This window comes from Topomyia yanbarensis, chromosome 2 (genome assembly GCF_030247195.1).
Source record: "Topomyia yanbarensis strain Yona2022 chromosome 2, ASM3024719v1, whole genome shotgun sequence".
NCBI classification, from domain to species: Eukaryota; Metazoa; Arthropoda; class Insecta; order Diptera; family Culicidae; genus Topomyia; species Topomyia yanbarensis.
The window spans coordinates 398,694,364-398,708,964 of record NC_080671.1 but is presented as its reverse complement, the minus strand read 5'-3'; the positions used below and the strand labels follow the sequence as shown (position 1 = coordinate 398,708,964).

General features: G+C 40.8%; 1 protein-coding gene across 1 annotated transcript in view; it reads right to left on the bottom strand.

Moving 5' to 3' along the window:
- LOC131684877 (nucleolar protein 6) overlaps positions 1 to 14,601 on the bottom strand; it is a 34,597-nt gene that overhangs the window by 5,642 nt on the left and 14,354 nt on the right. The window contains exons 3-5 of the mRNA XM_058968118.1: positions 3,613 to 5,111; positions 2,918 to 3,540; positions 2,571 to 2,861 (exon numbers count right to left, since the gene is read on the bottom strand). Of these exons, the coding sequence (XP_058824101.1) occupies positions 2,571 to 2,861; positions 2,918 to 3,540; positions 3,613 to 5,111 (2,413 nt within the window). The remainder of the gene's footprint in view (positions 1 to 2,570; positions 2,862 to 2,917; positions 3,541 to 3,612; positions 5,112 to 14,601) is intronic.

The window sequence follows — 14,601 nt, the reverse complement described above, 5'->3', positions numbered from 1 at the left end:
TGCATTTATGGCTATAATGACTCCTCCTCCAGACTTTTTATTACAAAGAGACAAATTACGGTCATGCCGAAAGAAACTAAATTGATTTCCGAAAATTTCTTCGCTTCTTACGCTTTCATCCCAGCTACTTTCTGTTCCAAGAATTATATTAAAAGAAGATGAAATTAGTTTTTGATGGATTTCTTTCATTTTGGCTGGGCTTTTCATTCGATTAAAATTTTGGCAATAGACCAAAATTTCAGTCGAATTCTGTTGTGGATGCGAAGAAGTTTTTGGAATATTTAAATTACTTACAGTCATATTTTCTTCCTCTATAGAGGGCGTCGTTACTTCCGAAAATTCGACGTTCCAAATTTATGCGTAGCTTCGCGGAGTTGTTGAAGGCGCCTGGTTCTTTCGCTTGATAAAAATTTTCCATAAGAGTCAAGGTCTGCTGCTGCTTCGTCTGGGTTTAGCCCATATTCCTGATAGACTTCGATGAAAATGCGCAGGAGATGATCAGGAGTGGTCGGTAGTCCTTCGGATGCGAGCGTCATTTTGATGCTGGTCGGCGTCATTCCTTCCACGCAAATAGATGGGTGTTGGTCCTTCATATATGCCAGGTATAGGCGTACAATGTTCATTATTTTTGGTTCGCGAAGTCTGGCCTTTAAAAAGCGACCGTCGCCATTCGTTGATTGTGACGTGAGGCGTACGATTGGAGGGCGCAAGGGGTCCAGTTCAAATTGGCTGTCTGTGTTCGAATGTTGAGATGTGGTTGCCAATGTGTTTAAACTATTTTCGCCGCTGGTAGGTGTCACTTTCCTTTGTTTGGGTTGAATGTTTTCGTTAGCTGAACGGTACGGGTTGATGGTGTCACCTTTTTTAAAGTTTATGAAATTTGTTTATACTGCTGGTATTGCAAGACCTGCAATCGGATGTTCGGTGGTGGTGGGAAGAACGGAAAATTGTTTTTTCGCCGTTGCAAGTAGTAATTTGTCTGACGTCTTACCACTGTCGTTATGATGATGATTGTTAGCGCGATCGTTGTCACGTTGACTTGACTGCTTACGACGTTTTCGGTTGCGCCTTGCCTTATCAGCAGCTTTCTCCTGAAGTCGTCGAATGCGTTGTTTGGCGTCATATTTTGTCCAATCCTGCTTCCATTGCCATTTATCGCCCAAAAATCGCCAGCCTGGAGACGTATGATCTATTTTCTGTTGGATTACTGTAGCGTGTGATTTTTCCACTAATTCTTCAGCCAGGGATTTTGATTGATTCATGCCATTTTCTGGTATTGTCATGTTGGAGATTGCAATGGAAATAGCTTTCACTTCTTCCTTCAATTCCTCCAATAGGTCGGAATGGACGAGAGGGTACGGCTCAGAACATTTAGTGGAAAGCAGTTCGTTCTCGAGGTGTGATAGCCGTTCGTCAATTTTATGATTCATATTGTCCGATATTGTTTTGGTCGATTTGCTGATGGTGTCGATAGAATTTTGCAACAAATTGTCACAAGAATGAAAATGCTGACCTAGTTTACTGCATATATTTTCGTTCTTTTTATGGACGACTTGCATTGACTGCTTTACGTCGTTAAGTAATTGTTCGATGCTACCGAATAATTCAAGACTGTGGCTCTTTAGGTCAGCTGTGGTTCGATGTTGTGTGTCCGTATGCGACTTCATCATTTTTAGCAGCTGATCTTGTAGATAGATCATTTTGCGTGTGTCGACCTCTGTCCTAATAATGTGCTGGCAGTCCGCACACAAAGGCACCATAAATGCCCGGATAAAATTTTCCTGATTACACTGCACACCTACACAGGCGGCATGGTACGATCTGCTGCAAAATTCACACTTCCAGAGGAAGCAGTCGTCGTTTATGTTGCAAGTTTTTACACCGCACTGCATTATTTTACTATTACTTGAAGTTAAATAGCACTGTGACTTATGAGGCACGCGCGTGATGTTTGTTTACGTAGGTAAAAAATACTAATTAATAAATTACTTGCGGAGCGCTTGAAGAGGCGTCCGCACTCGTTGACTGTTCGAGTGAAAAAAAAATCGGAAGGGATGTAAAACCGTTTGTTCCCAGTCCATGAGTTGATGGAGCAATATCTAGTCCATATAGTGGAGTCACCTCTCTGGGGTCGGTAAAGAAGAAGTAGAATCCAACTTCTATACTTAATAACAAATATCCTACTCCCGTGATCCTTGTGGAGTCGCAGTAGTATATTTTCACGATAAATTGCAACTTCTTAACGGATAACACTATCTACGTTCGACCGGCAACTCGTGAGGTCGTAACACAAATAAACGTAAACGAAACAAGTCATACATTAAAAATAGAGAAAATATGGGAGCATTGTTTACTCTACTCAACACAGTTTCCACAGTACGAACTGTACTGAGTTTATGCAAAACTGCTAAGATAAATCCACAAACAGAAAATGTACTGATAAAAATTAGATTTTTGTGTGTTCGAATTCTTACAATAAATAATTAGCACTAACCGTGAGATCTTCCTCTCCCTCCATGCTAGTATCTATTTCATTTCACATGCTAAACAGGGGGTAATTTATTACTTACCGTAAATGGTTTCTCCCCCATCGCATCAGGTCTCCACAAAACCGCAATCCTATCTCCTTCACAATGATCGTAGAAGAAAACAGCATACTTTCGGTAACCCTCCCGCAGTTCGCTCAAGTAAAATTGCACTGGATTGAATCCCGCAGCAGGATTCTTGGTCTCGTCTTCCAGCAACTTTGCTCTCTTGCCTTGTGTATAGTTATCGATGCTGGTTATTCCAACCGCCGGAACAATGCTTCCTTCCAAATGGATAATCAAATCATACCCATCGTACGAAGGTTTGTAAAATATCTGTAACAATAGACGTAATTACACTAACTGTATTTTTTGACTTTTCAGATTCTTACATGCACTCGGGTTCTAATGACGCTGAAATTTTGCTCAATTATTGAAACTACATTCTTTGCCAAGAATGTAACTCTGCCAAGAACCTCCTGGCTGGGTGCCCTCCTGCTAAACAAACCAAACTTATCCGCATCACAAGATGTTACTATGGCCAACGGCGGAAAGCTATCCCTTCGATGGATGAACTGTTTTTCAAGTTCTTCAACTTTCTCCTCCGGAATTTCTTCATTAAAATTAAGCAATATTAACTCCTTGGTCCAATCGGTGTTGGCCAAGTATTCCAAAAATCGCAAGAAACCCGCCTGCGGTTGAAGTGTCGAGCATTGCTTCTCGTACATCGCGGCAACGAGCAGCTCGGTGCATTCATCCGGCCACAGGAACGGATCGATTAGCTGTGCGTAGAGCCACCGCTTGGCCATAGCTGCCACCGAACCGAAGGAGAAGTGTTGCTGGTGCAAACCATGTAGGATGCTGGTGAGCTTGGGTAAGATCGTTGCCTGCATTTCCAGCTGTTTACTTCGATCTGAGTCGCGATACAATTTCGTGACCTGATTATCGGCTAAATACTCCCGAAGAAGTGTAATCTCCCGCTGGTGGACAATGTGGAACCGGAACAGATATTTTTCTGGGAAAAATAATAAATTTATCATCTTGATACAAATGTAAAAATTTCAACTTAGCTGAAAGTCCTGCTTACCATACATTACATCCAAATAGTCAGCATACGCCTGCGGCACTAGCTCTGTTGTGGCGCCAGCATAAACTCGAATCGAATCCGCAATTTTAAGGTAAAACGCTGCCTTCAACCTTTGTATCGCTTCGAGTTGTTCTGGCCACTTGCCACTTGCTTCGAGTTGTATCGTTGCGTTGATCACATGGGAAGCTAGGAACATCAGCTGACCGTTAACGAGTATAGCTTTGACTGTCGCTCTAGGGGGGTCAGGATCTGCATAGCGAAATACCGCATCCGTTCCTACTAATGAATTAATCGTCAGCGGCAGATCGTCCAACTTTTTCATGATACGACTCAAGTTGTCGAACGCACGAATACATGCCAGCGAGCGTTCCTCGACGGTCTCATGCAGTTCGGATCCATCTGGCTTGACGGAAACTTCGAACTGATGGGCGGAATAGGTCAGCTTCGTTTCAGTTATGTCGTAGTGAGAATTCAGAAGATACAGCGCAATCTTTCGACAGATCAACCGCTTCTGCCCGATGGGATCCGTACTCGATCCCCAAACGCACGATTCCGTGATGGATCCATCCTTGAACCGTCGTAGTTCGGATTTTCCACGCCAAAAGTTTCGGTAGTCGTCTGATGCAGGCTTATCAATCGCTTCCGGGCCTTTGTCAACTACGGAAAATGCTTCATGGGCATTCAGAAGGATTCCGAACGACAAGCACAACTGGTTCTTATGGTGAATCTGTATAGGGACTATAAATCTCACTCGCTGTCCAAGACCTTGTCGAAGCAATTCATGTACCATTTTTCGGAAATGTGCATACGAATTGCCGAAGTAGTTCAGTTTATCGCTATCGGTACCAAATGTTTCTATTACAGATTGAATTAGATCCGGCTTCTCGATGCTGAGGATATGATCATATTGGGTATAAACGGGAAACTTGTTGAGGAACAGCGCAATAAAACTGTTCAATTTTTGATTGTCCAATAGTTGAATGGCGACCGATGCTTCTTCCCTAACTCGACGGTACAAATCACCGGACATATTAGCACATATGTTCAACATTTCCGAGTTACCCAAAAATACCACATCGAAGCACTTGTGGTAACTAATCAAATCATTAGTCACATTTGCTTCCAAAGATATACCAGCGGTATCCCAATGACTGTTGGCCAACTGATTCCAGAACAATCGAATAATCTGGTAGCTACTCATTGTGTTGTATATTTTGCGAGCCCGCATTAGGTGAGCGATAAAGAAAGTCGCCACGGCACCATCAAAGCCATAGTATCCTTCGTTGAAACGTCGCTGGTGAAGCCATACCTTCAACAGGATGATGGCTTGGCGAACGTGATCTGATTGTAGTATGCTTTCTAGCATTTCCTGATTCTTTAGAAGGCACATGTCATACAAAATGGAAGTATTGTAGTGGGGTGTTGGACAAAGACCGGAATCCATAGAGGTGTCCTTACCAATCACAGCAGGTCTAACGTTGTTTTTATCCGGTAGGAATCTGAAAAGAAAGGAAGCGTGTTTAGTGCAATGTTCGAAGGGACAACGCTAGGGTCGGTCGTGGGAATAAATCTTTTTATGAATACTCGTGATTACAAAACTATAGAACTACGTTTTCAACAGATGAATTGTGAACTGAAATATCGAGAAGAAGTTAAATATATTTTAAGCGATACAGAACTACAGATCGTATCAATCACTCGGAGTGATCGGTTGACCTCGACTTCTGCCACCCGATACCAATTGCCGCGGTACTCTGCTACCCCGACAATAGTTCACGTGAGTGCCATGTACCGTCACCCAGCAAGAAGCGCAAAAACGAGTATGCATCGTATTTTGAATTTTAAATCATTGGATCAATCGCGTTAACGCCAAACTTGCGCCTCCATCGACGTGCTGACTGCCGGCAATTTGTACGCATGTAAAGTATCGAACCACAAACGAGGAAGATTCGAATCGGTGTGAATGTAAGAAGTCGCCTTTGCAAGAATTTGGCGACTAGCCCAATTGGAAAAGACTAATCGTAGATCCTAAGATTTTGTAGTAGCCCAGCAGCGTAACAATGAGGATTTATCGAATCACCTAGTAGTGCAGCACGTCCGCGAACAAGGTACGTAACGCTACCCTTCATAGATATTCTACAGACCAGAGTTTTGAACCTCCCAATTGACGACCATTCGTCGATTAAGGAAAGAGGCCGTGCCACTCTCCTGGAAGGAGGAACTACACCATTGTCGATCGCTTCCCGGCTACATGGATTCCGGGGACGTGTTAGATTAGCAGACCCAATTATCGTTGGCCAACAAAAAAAGGCGCCTCGGCGATTACTTACTTAATATGAAATCGGTACAAGCTGGTTGTAATCGATCCAAGAAACCTAGTTGCCGTGACCAGAGCAATCGAGACCCAACTTGTGTCCGCTCTCATCATCCTTACTCTTTACTTTTTACTCTTTACTCTTGCCTCTGGACTCTTGATTCTTGACTCTTGACACTTGACTCTTGACTCTTGACTCTTGACTCTTGACTCTTGACTCTTGACTCTTGACTCTTGACTCTTGACTCTTGACTCTTGACTCTTGACTCTTGACTCTTGACTCTTGACTCTTGACTCTTGACTCTTGACTCTTGACTCTTGACTCTTGACTCTTGACTCTTGACTCTTGACTCTTGACTCTTGACTCTTGACTCTTGACTCTTGACTCTTGACTCTTGACTCTTGACTCTTGACTCTTGACTCTTGACTCTTGACTCTTGACTCTTGACTCTTGACTCTTTACTCTTTACTCTTTACTCTTTACTCTTTACTCTTTACTCTTTACTCTTTACTCTTTACTCTTTACTCTTTACTCTTTACTCTTTACTCTTTACTCTTTACTTTATCCGGCAGCTTCCGAGGCTACTGCTCTTCACCGCCCAGCACAAGTGTGATGTTCCGGAGGAAGTAAGGAAGCAGAAACTTTCAAAGTTTGCGAATTAATGCATGATTTGGCAAGCGATCTGCTCATGTGACAAATGGAGTCGGCCGTTCGTGACTACCGGGGCTGTAAACGGGGAGATTTACCTTAAGGAGTGTCTACAGAAGCGTCTGCTTCCTCTGTTGAAGCAATACGAGGGCCCTACAATCTTCCATTCAAGTGTTGTCCTGGAATGGTACGAAGCCAATGGAGTCACTTTCGTACCCAAGGACATGAACCCGTCCCATCGCACCGAAACTAAGGCCATCGAAAAATACTAGGCAATTATGAAACGGGCACTACGGAAGTATCCCAAGGAGTCTGAGATCTGAGGAATACATGAAGAAAAAGTTGGTTTCCGTGCAGAAGAAGCTGCAGCCAGATGTTGTACAGAGCCTAATGAGTGGAGTGATTGTACCGTGCGAGCGTACGGTTATGGTATTGAACTTGAATAAAAAAATATGCCAAAAGCTTACTTATGGGTTATATTTTATTATCTGAAACCTTGGAAAGGATCGGTACACTATGTAATTATCTACAGCGTTTTTTCCGTGATGCAATTTGATGTGGGACACCCTTTACTATTGGATCAGTATAAGTAGTGCAGTTTGGTGCCTCGTGAAACCGTTTCGTTCCATAGTAAAACACTCCAAAGCATAAATAATTGATTATTGCTAATGCACAACATGAGCTTTAAAATGCACCGAATTTTTTGACACGCGCGTTAGTTGTTACTTCGCTAGATATGCTCTTCAAATATTTCCACTTAGCCGCGTTAGCTCTTGTCCTGAGTCCAGCGGGCAGCGATCGTGTAAGTGTTGGTTCACCTCAAGTTGATTGCGTCCGCATCCGAAGTGTCGGACTTCGTAGGCTAATATTCGCTACCGATCATTTTCACGATATAAATGGAATAAACTTTTATCGATACTTGGCAATTGCACACAAGAAAACTAGAAATCCTCCTCCGAACTCTGCCTTTCGAATAGAAAAAATTGGACAGTACGCTGAACCATTATACAACCTCAAATTGATCAACCATCGGGAGTATATTATCGGAGGACCAGCGGAGACGGCCACCCACGAGGATCGTGTTCCTGTGTTCAGTAATCATTTCGAGATTAATGCAACCCGCCCGGACGGCATTTGGGCCTTCGAGCAGGCTATTGACAGTGGCATCTGGATCGGTGCTTGGAACATTAAGAATCTTTACTACAATCAGTACATGATTGCATCGCATGAGAAATCGGAACCCCCACGGTATGCAGACGAGGCCAGTATCTGGACCTTGAAGCTGGATCGGAGAAGCCAACCAAAACTAAATTGGGAGCACGAGTTCTATTTGGAGTCGTGCTGAGCTATTTTGGTGGGAGATGTTATAATACTAAAGTATATTTTGTATACTTAAATCCTTGTTTACTTTTAGATGTACCTACAAATATATTTTCAATACTATTTGTTGCAACAACACATGCATATTTTTATTTGTAATATTCTTTGCTATAATAAATGATAATAAACAATGAGAAACGTTAATAAATCCATCCTAATAAAGCTTGTAGCGATTTAGCATACATAAATAAGGAGCTGTTAATCTATTTGGACATAATTATAAGTTAGAATTAGTATACACCCAGGTTTTTTACGCGGGTGATACGTATCGCGTAAAAAAACCGCGTAAAAACAACTTTAATTGGAAAATCCGCGTAAAAAACCGCGTTAATTCGAAAATCCGAGTAAAAAAACTCTCAGCAAAAGACTTTTTTTTGCACGGATTTCGCAATTACAGGTCAGACTCGATTATCCGGGGATTCGATTATCCGGGGAAAATGATTCGATTATCCGGGTGTTTCTAAAAAAATCAAATTTCAACTAGAATGTCTGATTATAGTGCTAATTCGAACATTGGAGTCAACAAAACTTTTTTTCGGGGGGTCTAGGGTTCCTCCTCACAAATTTTGGCCTACCTCAAAAATAGCTTATATATGGGTCATTCCGCGCAAAGTGGCCAAAAAACTAAAACTTGGGATCGACTTTCACGGATTGGAACTAATTTTGAAGAAATTGTTCATCTAAACCAACATATAATATCCTAAATTTTTGTGTCATTTTTAACCACCCCTCGGTCCATGGGAACAAAATTGAACTAATTGTTTCAAAAAAAAATTGTTATTCGGATTATATCTCTGGTACTGTTTGCACTAGATATTTTCGTATCCCAATATCTATGTACACTAAGGTTTTTTTTACACGGTTTTTTTTGCACGGTTTTTTTTACACGACTTTTTTACACGGTTTTCGCAATTAGGACGGTTTTTTTTTGCACGGTTTTCGCAATTAACACGGTTTTTCGCAAAAATATTCTAAGTCCTTTTAAAGGCAAAAGACTTAGACGATTTCTCAACAATTTTTTTTGCACGGGTTTCGCAAAAATGTTCTAAGTCCTTTTGGAGGCAAAAAACTTAGACGATTTTTGATCAATTTTTTTTTGCGCGGATTTCGCAATTAACACGGTTTTAGCAAAAATCCTTATGAAGGCAAAAGACTTAGACGGTTTTTGACCAAGTTTTTTTTGCACGGATTTTGAAATTTACACGGTTTCTGCTTTTCCATTTTGAATGCAAAGAATTTCGAAGATTTTTGGAAAAGTGAAAGTGATTGCTTTTGGAACAGCATTAACGAGTAGATGCCAAATGTTCATGTCTGAGGCCATTTAGAAAACCAAGATGGCGACTTCCGGTTCAGTGGAATTCTCTGAAACCCCATCAATATGGCTATTTTTTGAACGGGATTGATAAGTGGACGTCAGATATCGATGTTTAAGGCCATTTTGGAAACCAAGATGGCGACTTCCGGTCCAGTGGAAGTCTCTGAAACCCCAATAATATGGGTATTTTTGGAACGGGATTGATGAGTGGCCGTCAGATATCGATGTTTAAGGCCATTTTGAAAACCAAGATGGCGACTTCCGGTTCAGTGGAATTCTCTGAAACCCCATCAATATGGCTATTTTTTGAACGGGATTGATAAGTGGACGTCAGATATCGATGTTTAAGGCCATTTTGGAAACCAAGATGGCGACTTCCGGTCCAGTGGAAGTCTCTGAAACCCCAATAATATGGGTATTTTTGGAACGGGATTGATGAGTGGCCGTCAGATATCGATGTTTAAGGCCATTTTGAAAACCAAGATGGCGACTTCCGGTTCAGTGGAATTCTCTGAAACCCCATCAATATGGCTATTTTTTGAACGGGATTGATAAGTGGACGTCAGATATCGATGTTTAAGGCCATTTTGGAAACCAAGATGGCGACTTCCGGTCCAGTGGAAGTCTCTGAAACCCCAATAATATGGGTATTTTTGGAACGGGATTGATGAGTGGCCGTCAGATATCGATGTTTCAGGCCATTTTGAAAACCAAGATGGCGACTTCCGGTTCAGTGGAATTCTCTGAAACCCCATCAATATGGCTATTTTTTGAACAAAATTGATGAGTGAACGTCAGATATCGATGTTTAAGGCCATTTTGAAACCCAAGATGGCGATTTCCGGTCCAGTGGAAGTCTCTGAAACCCCATCAATATGGGTATTTTTGGAACGGGATTGATGAGTGGACGTCAGATATCGATGTTTAAGGCCATTTTAAAAACCAAGAAGGCGACTTCCGGTTCAGTGGAGTTCTCTATAACCCAATCAGCATGCATATTTTCAGAGCGGGCCTAATAGAGCGCATGATAGAGATCAGTGTCAGAGGCCATTTGGAAAACCAAGATGGCGACTTCAGGTTCATTGGAATTCTCTAAAATCCAATCAATATGGGTATTTTTGGAATGGAATTGACGAATAGACGCTAGATATCGATGTCTGGTGCCATATTGAAATTCAAGATGACGACTTCCGGTTCTGTGGAATTCTCCAAAGCCCAATCAATATGAGTATTTTTGGAACGGGATTGACGAGTAGGTGCCAAATATCAATGTCTGAGACCATTTCGAAAATCAAGATGGCTACTTCGGTTTAGTAAAATTTTCAATTACCACAACAATGTGAGAATTTTTGTAATAGCGTTAATGAATAGATACCGGATGTCAATTCCGGAAGTCATGTTTTCATCTAAGATGGTGACTTCTATTTTAGTGCCAAGACGATGTTTTAAATATAAAGACACGCGGCGAGAAAAACAGTAAATTTGGCTGCACGGTTTTACAAATTATTTGTCTGCTAGTTTTGGCAACCAGGAATATTGTGTAAACAGCGAGTGACTTGTAGTTTTAATGAATGCTTGGCGAATTCCTTTTTTGAAATATTTCCCACAATACTCAATCATGTAACTTGGAAACGCATTGATTTACGTTACTGAGCCTGTCTACATGTTTTTCGTTGCACTAGAAAAAATGTATCAAGGATGCAGGATGCAGACATGCATTTCTTTTCATTTCAATCTCGATACTCCCCACGCATTACTTCCTAAATCCGCCATATTTGTTTACATTGCTAGTTTGGAACCGTTGTTTTGGGTTCGATTGGAACTTTTGGCTTCAGTCTTCGCGCATCTCTATAAGCATCATCTCTGCTTTAGTATACATCTCATTCATCTTAAGGGGGCGTCTGGTGTAGTGGGCAAAAAAATCGACTTCTTTTTTATCCGCTTAATTGTTAGTATTGAGCCTCTAGAATAGTCTCCCGCAATCTCGGTGACCACGCTGAACTTCTTTTGTTTTAAACAGGCATGCATTCCTCGCGCGTATTTGCTGTGACACACGCAGATTTCAATCTATCGGCAACAATTTTCTTAAGACTGACAGCGATAAAAATACAGTGTGAACAATACACTTTAAACTACTTCCACCCAAATTTTTAAGAGAAAATACCAAATGGATTGTTTTCCACGTCATTTTTTCCGTGATGCAATTTGATATGGAGCATCCTTTAATAGCGTTTTTTTCGAAACCGCGTTTTTCAAATTGGTGAACACTCAAAAACTAATCAAAGAATTGACTTGATTTTTGTTATGAAAATGCACAATATGTGTAGCCTGTCGGTGAACCACAGAAAACAGAATGAAAAAATGGTTCTCTCTATTATTTTGAAGAAAAGTGCACGAATTTTACAGAAAAATATGAGATTTTTCGGTTTACATGAAGCCATTTTCCTAAACTCGAACTTTTTTTTGGGTTCATCGAGTAACTACAAGTCTAAGCTTTACAAATTTTACTTAATTTCCTGTGTCAAACAATTTGATCAAGAGTCATCGTGTTAGCCGCGGCGCTCCTCGACGTGGAAATGGTTGGACGTCTACTCTTGGAAAGCTCGTATGTGTGGCTCTGCGTGGCTGCCGACCCTATTCTGCGCGGCGTGTGACGTGAGACGACTAATCTCACCTCACTCTACGTGACTTCACCCAATTCTGAAGAGTCACTTCGGGTGACGTGAGACTCCCATTTAACCGCAATGAGGAATCTCACCTCATCCGAGTCGACTCTCAGAATCGGGTGAGAAACGTCACGTAAAGTGAGGTGAGTTTCGTCGTCTCACGTCACACGCCGCGCAGAATAAGGCCGTGCAAATATTTTTTTTCGTACAGAATAAACGTACAAATTTAAAGCTTAACATTACATAAAAGATGCATTGTTTCCTTGCCTTCAAAATCGTAAAACAAAATAACTTTCGGTTTGAGCACTTTACACCAGACGCCCCCCTTAATAATACAGCGAAGACCTGATTTTATTATTTCCCCCTGATTATGTCAGCTTTTTGATTCGACTTTGAGTCTCGCATGAAGATTCGCTCGATGAGCTCTAGCAGACGAACCAACTCAAATTCGAGTAAATCCATTCATGAGCACATTTTTCTTATCTTATAAATGCAAAATATACAAAAATAAATGTATCTTTTTGTTTTACGCTGGATATTTATACTAAATAATCAGAACCATCTTGGGTGTTACAATGACGTCAGACCTCTGGCAACTGCATATTTGTCAATCCAGTTCCAAAACACTCCATGTTGTGACTTATACAGAATATCACTAAGCCGATAGTCTCAATGTTGTATTTCAAAATGGCCTCAGACATTGATCTCTATCATGCGCTCATTAGGCCCGCTCGGAAAATATGCATACTGATTGGGTTATTGAAAATTCTGTTAGACCGGAAGTCGTCATCTTGGTATTCCAAATGGCCTCAGGCATCGATATTTGGTGCCTACTCGTCAACACTGTACCGAAAACAACCATATTGTTAAAGTGCGGGACAAAAGGAAACCTCAAGATCCGACGTTTCCATTTTTCCAAAAACCTAAGGAATTGAAAAAAGCAAAAACCGTGCTACTTGCATAATCCGTGCAAAAAAATCCTGTTCAAAAATCGTCTAAGTCTTTTGCCTTCAAAAGGACTTAGAACATTTTTGATAAAACTCCGAAATCATCCCTTTTCCTAAAATCGTCTAAGTCTTTTGCATTGAATGTAACGCGGTTTTTTTTGCACGATTTTCGGAATTAACGCGGTTTTTTTTGCACGGTTTTCTGAATTAACACGGTTTTTTTTACACGGATTTCGCAATTAACGCGGTTTTTTTTACACGGATTTCGCAATCAACGCGGTTTTTTTTACACGGATTTCGCAATCCGCGGTTTTTTTTTACACGGTACGTATCCCCCGTGTAAAAAAAAACCTTAGTGTATATAAAAATCAATGTATGTTTGTATGTATGTCCGCTAACTACTTCTAAACTACAAATCCGATCTTGATGAAATTTGGCATACGTATTCTATCCCCCAAGAAGATGTTCATGGTATGTTTTTTGGGGGGGGGGGCACACTGAGCTTTAGGGGGGGGGGGGGGGTTGTTTTTTAGGCAAAGAATTATTTATATCTCCATATTTATTAGTATTTGACATATGTATTTCTCCCACTGAGCCGATGGATGATGGGAGTGGTCCAAAAAAAGGGGGGGGGGGAGGGTTCTGAAGTAATCCTTATCTTTTCATTCAATGTGATTATTAGAGATGAATTCAATTTTGACATAAGTATTCCTTCCACTAAGGAGACGGTCATGGGGTGGTTTTTGTGCACGATGGGAAGGGTGAGAAGTACCTAATCCGAGGAAAGGGAGAGGGGGGGGGGGTGCACTGAAGAACATTTTTTAGCTTTATATATTATATATATTATATATGATTTGGCATAAGTATTTCTTCCACCAAGACGGTGGACATGATTGTTGGTTTCGGAATCTGAAGGAGAGGGAGGGTTTCTGATGCAATATCCATCAATTACTTCAAAAATCTAAAATTTTGTTGCATGTATGGTTACCAGCACATAAATGAAATGGCAAGAATTTATTTGATAGAGATCTATTACGCGAATGACAATATAATACTGATGAATTGCATAAATTTGTCGAAAATTAAATTGAAAATTGCACGTGCGATCGCTTCATCTGAAGTTAATCAACATTGCTGGATTATGGCCGAACAGCTATGCCCTAAAATAGCCACTAAATCTTGCGCTTGCGGAAAACGTTACTTACAATATCAATCAAAATTTGGATGTAAGCAAAATGCTGAAAGAATGCAACACTGTTATAAAGGACGAATTCACGATGACATATACATAAAAGGAACTAATCGAATATTTGGTGGCGTGGTCGGCGATCTTGGTCAAATTTTATCCGTTAGGCGACACCTACTGATGAAATCAGTTCTCGCTTAAGGGGGTAGGATTAATGTCGAAAAAAATATCGTGCTCAAAAAAAATTGGCGATACCGAGAGTGTTAGTCTATTCAGTCAATAATTCAACATTTAAGCAAGATTTCCCTTAATGTTCACCGCAAAATATTGAAAATTGCGTCTGTTACAGTGAATCTTCAGGAGACACCACGAATAAATGCGATGTACAACATAACTCTAAATCTATTGATCCAAATTGTTTGAAATTTTGCACAGTTCTCCTTCATATCATAACATCATTAAAGATCATAACTTTGTTCACAAAAATAAGTTTTATGATTTCTTTAACGAAAATTGCATTTTTAGCTGCAGA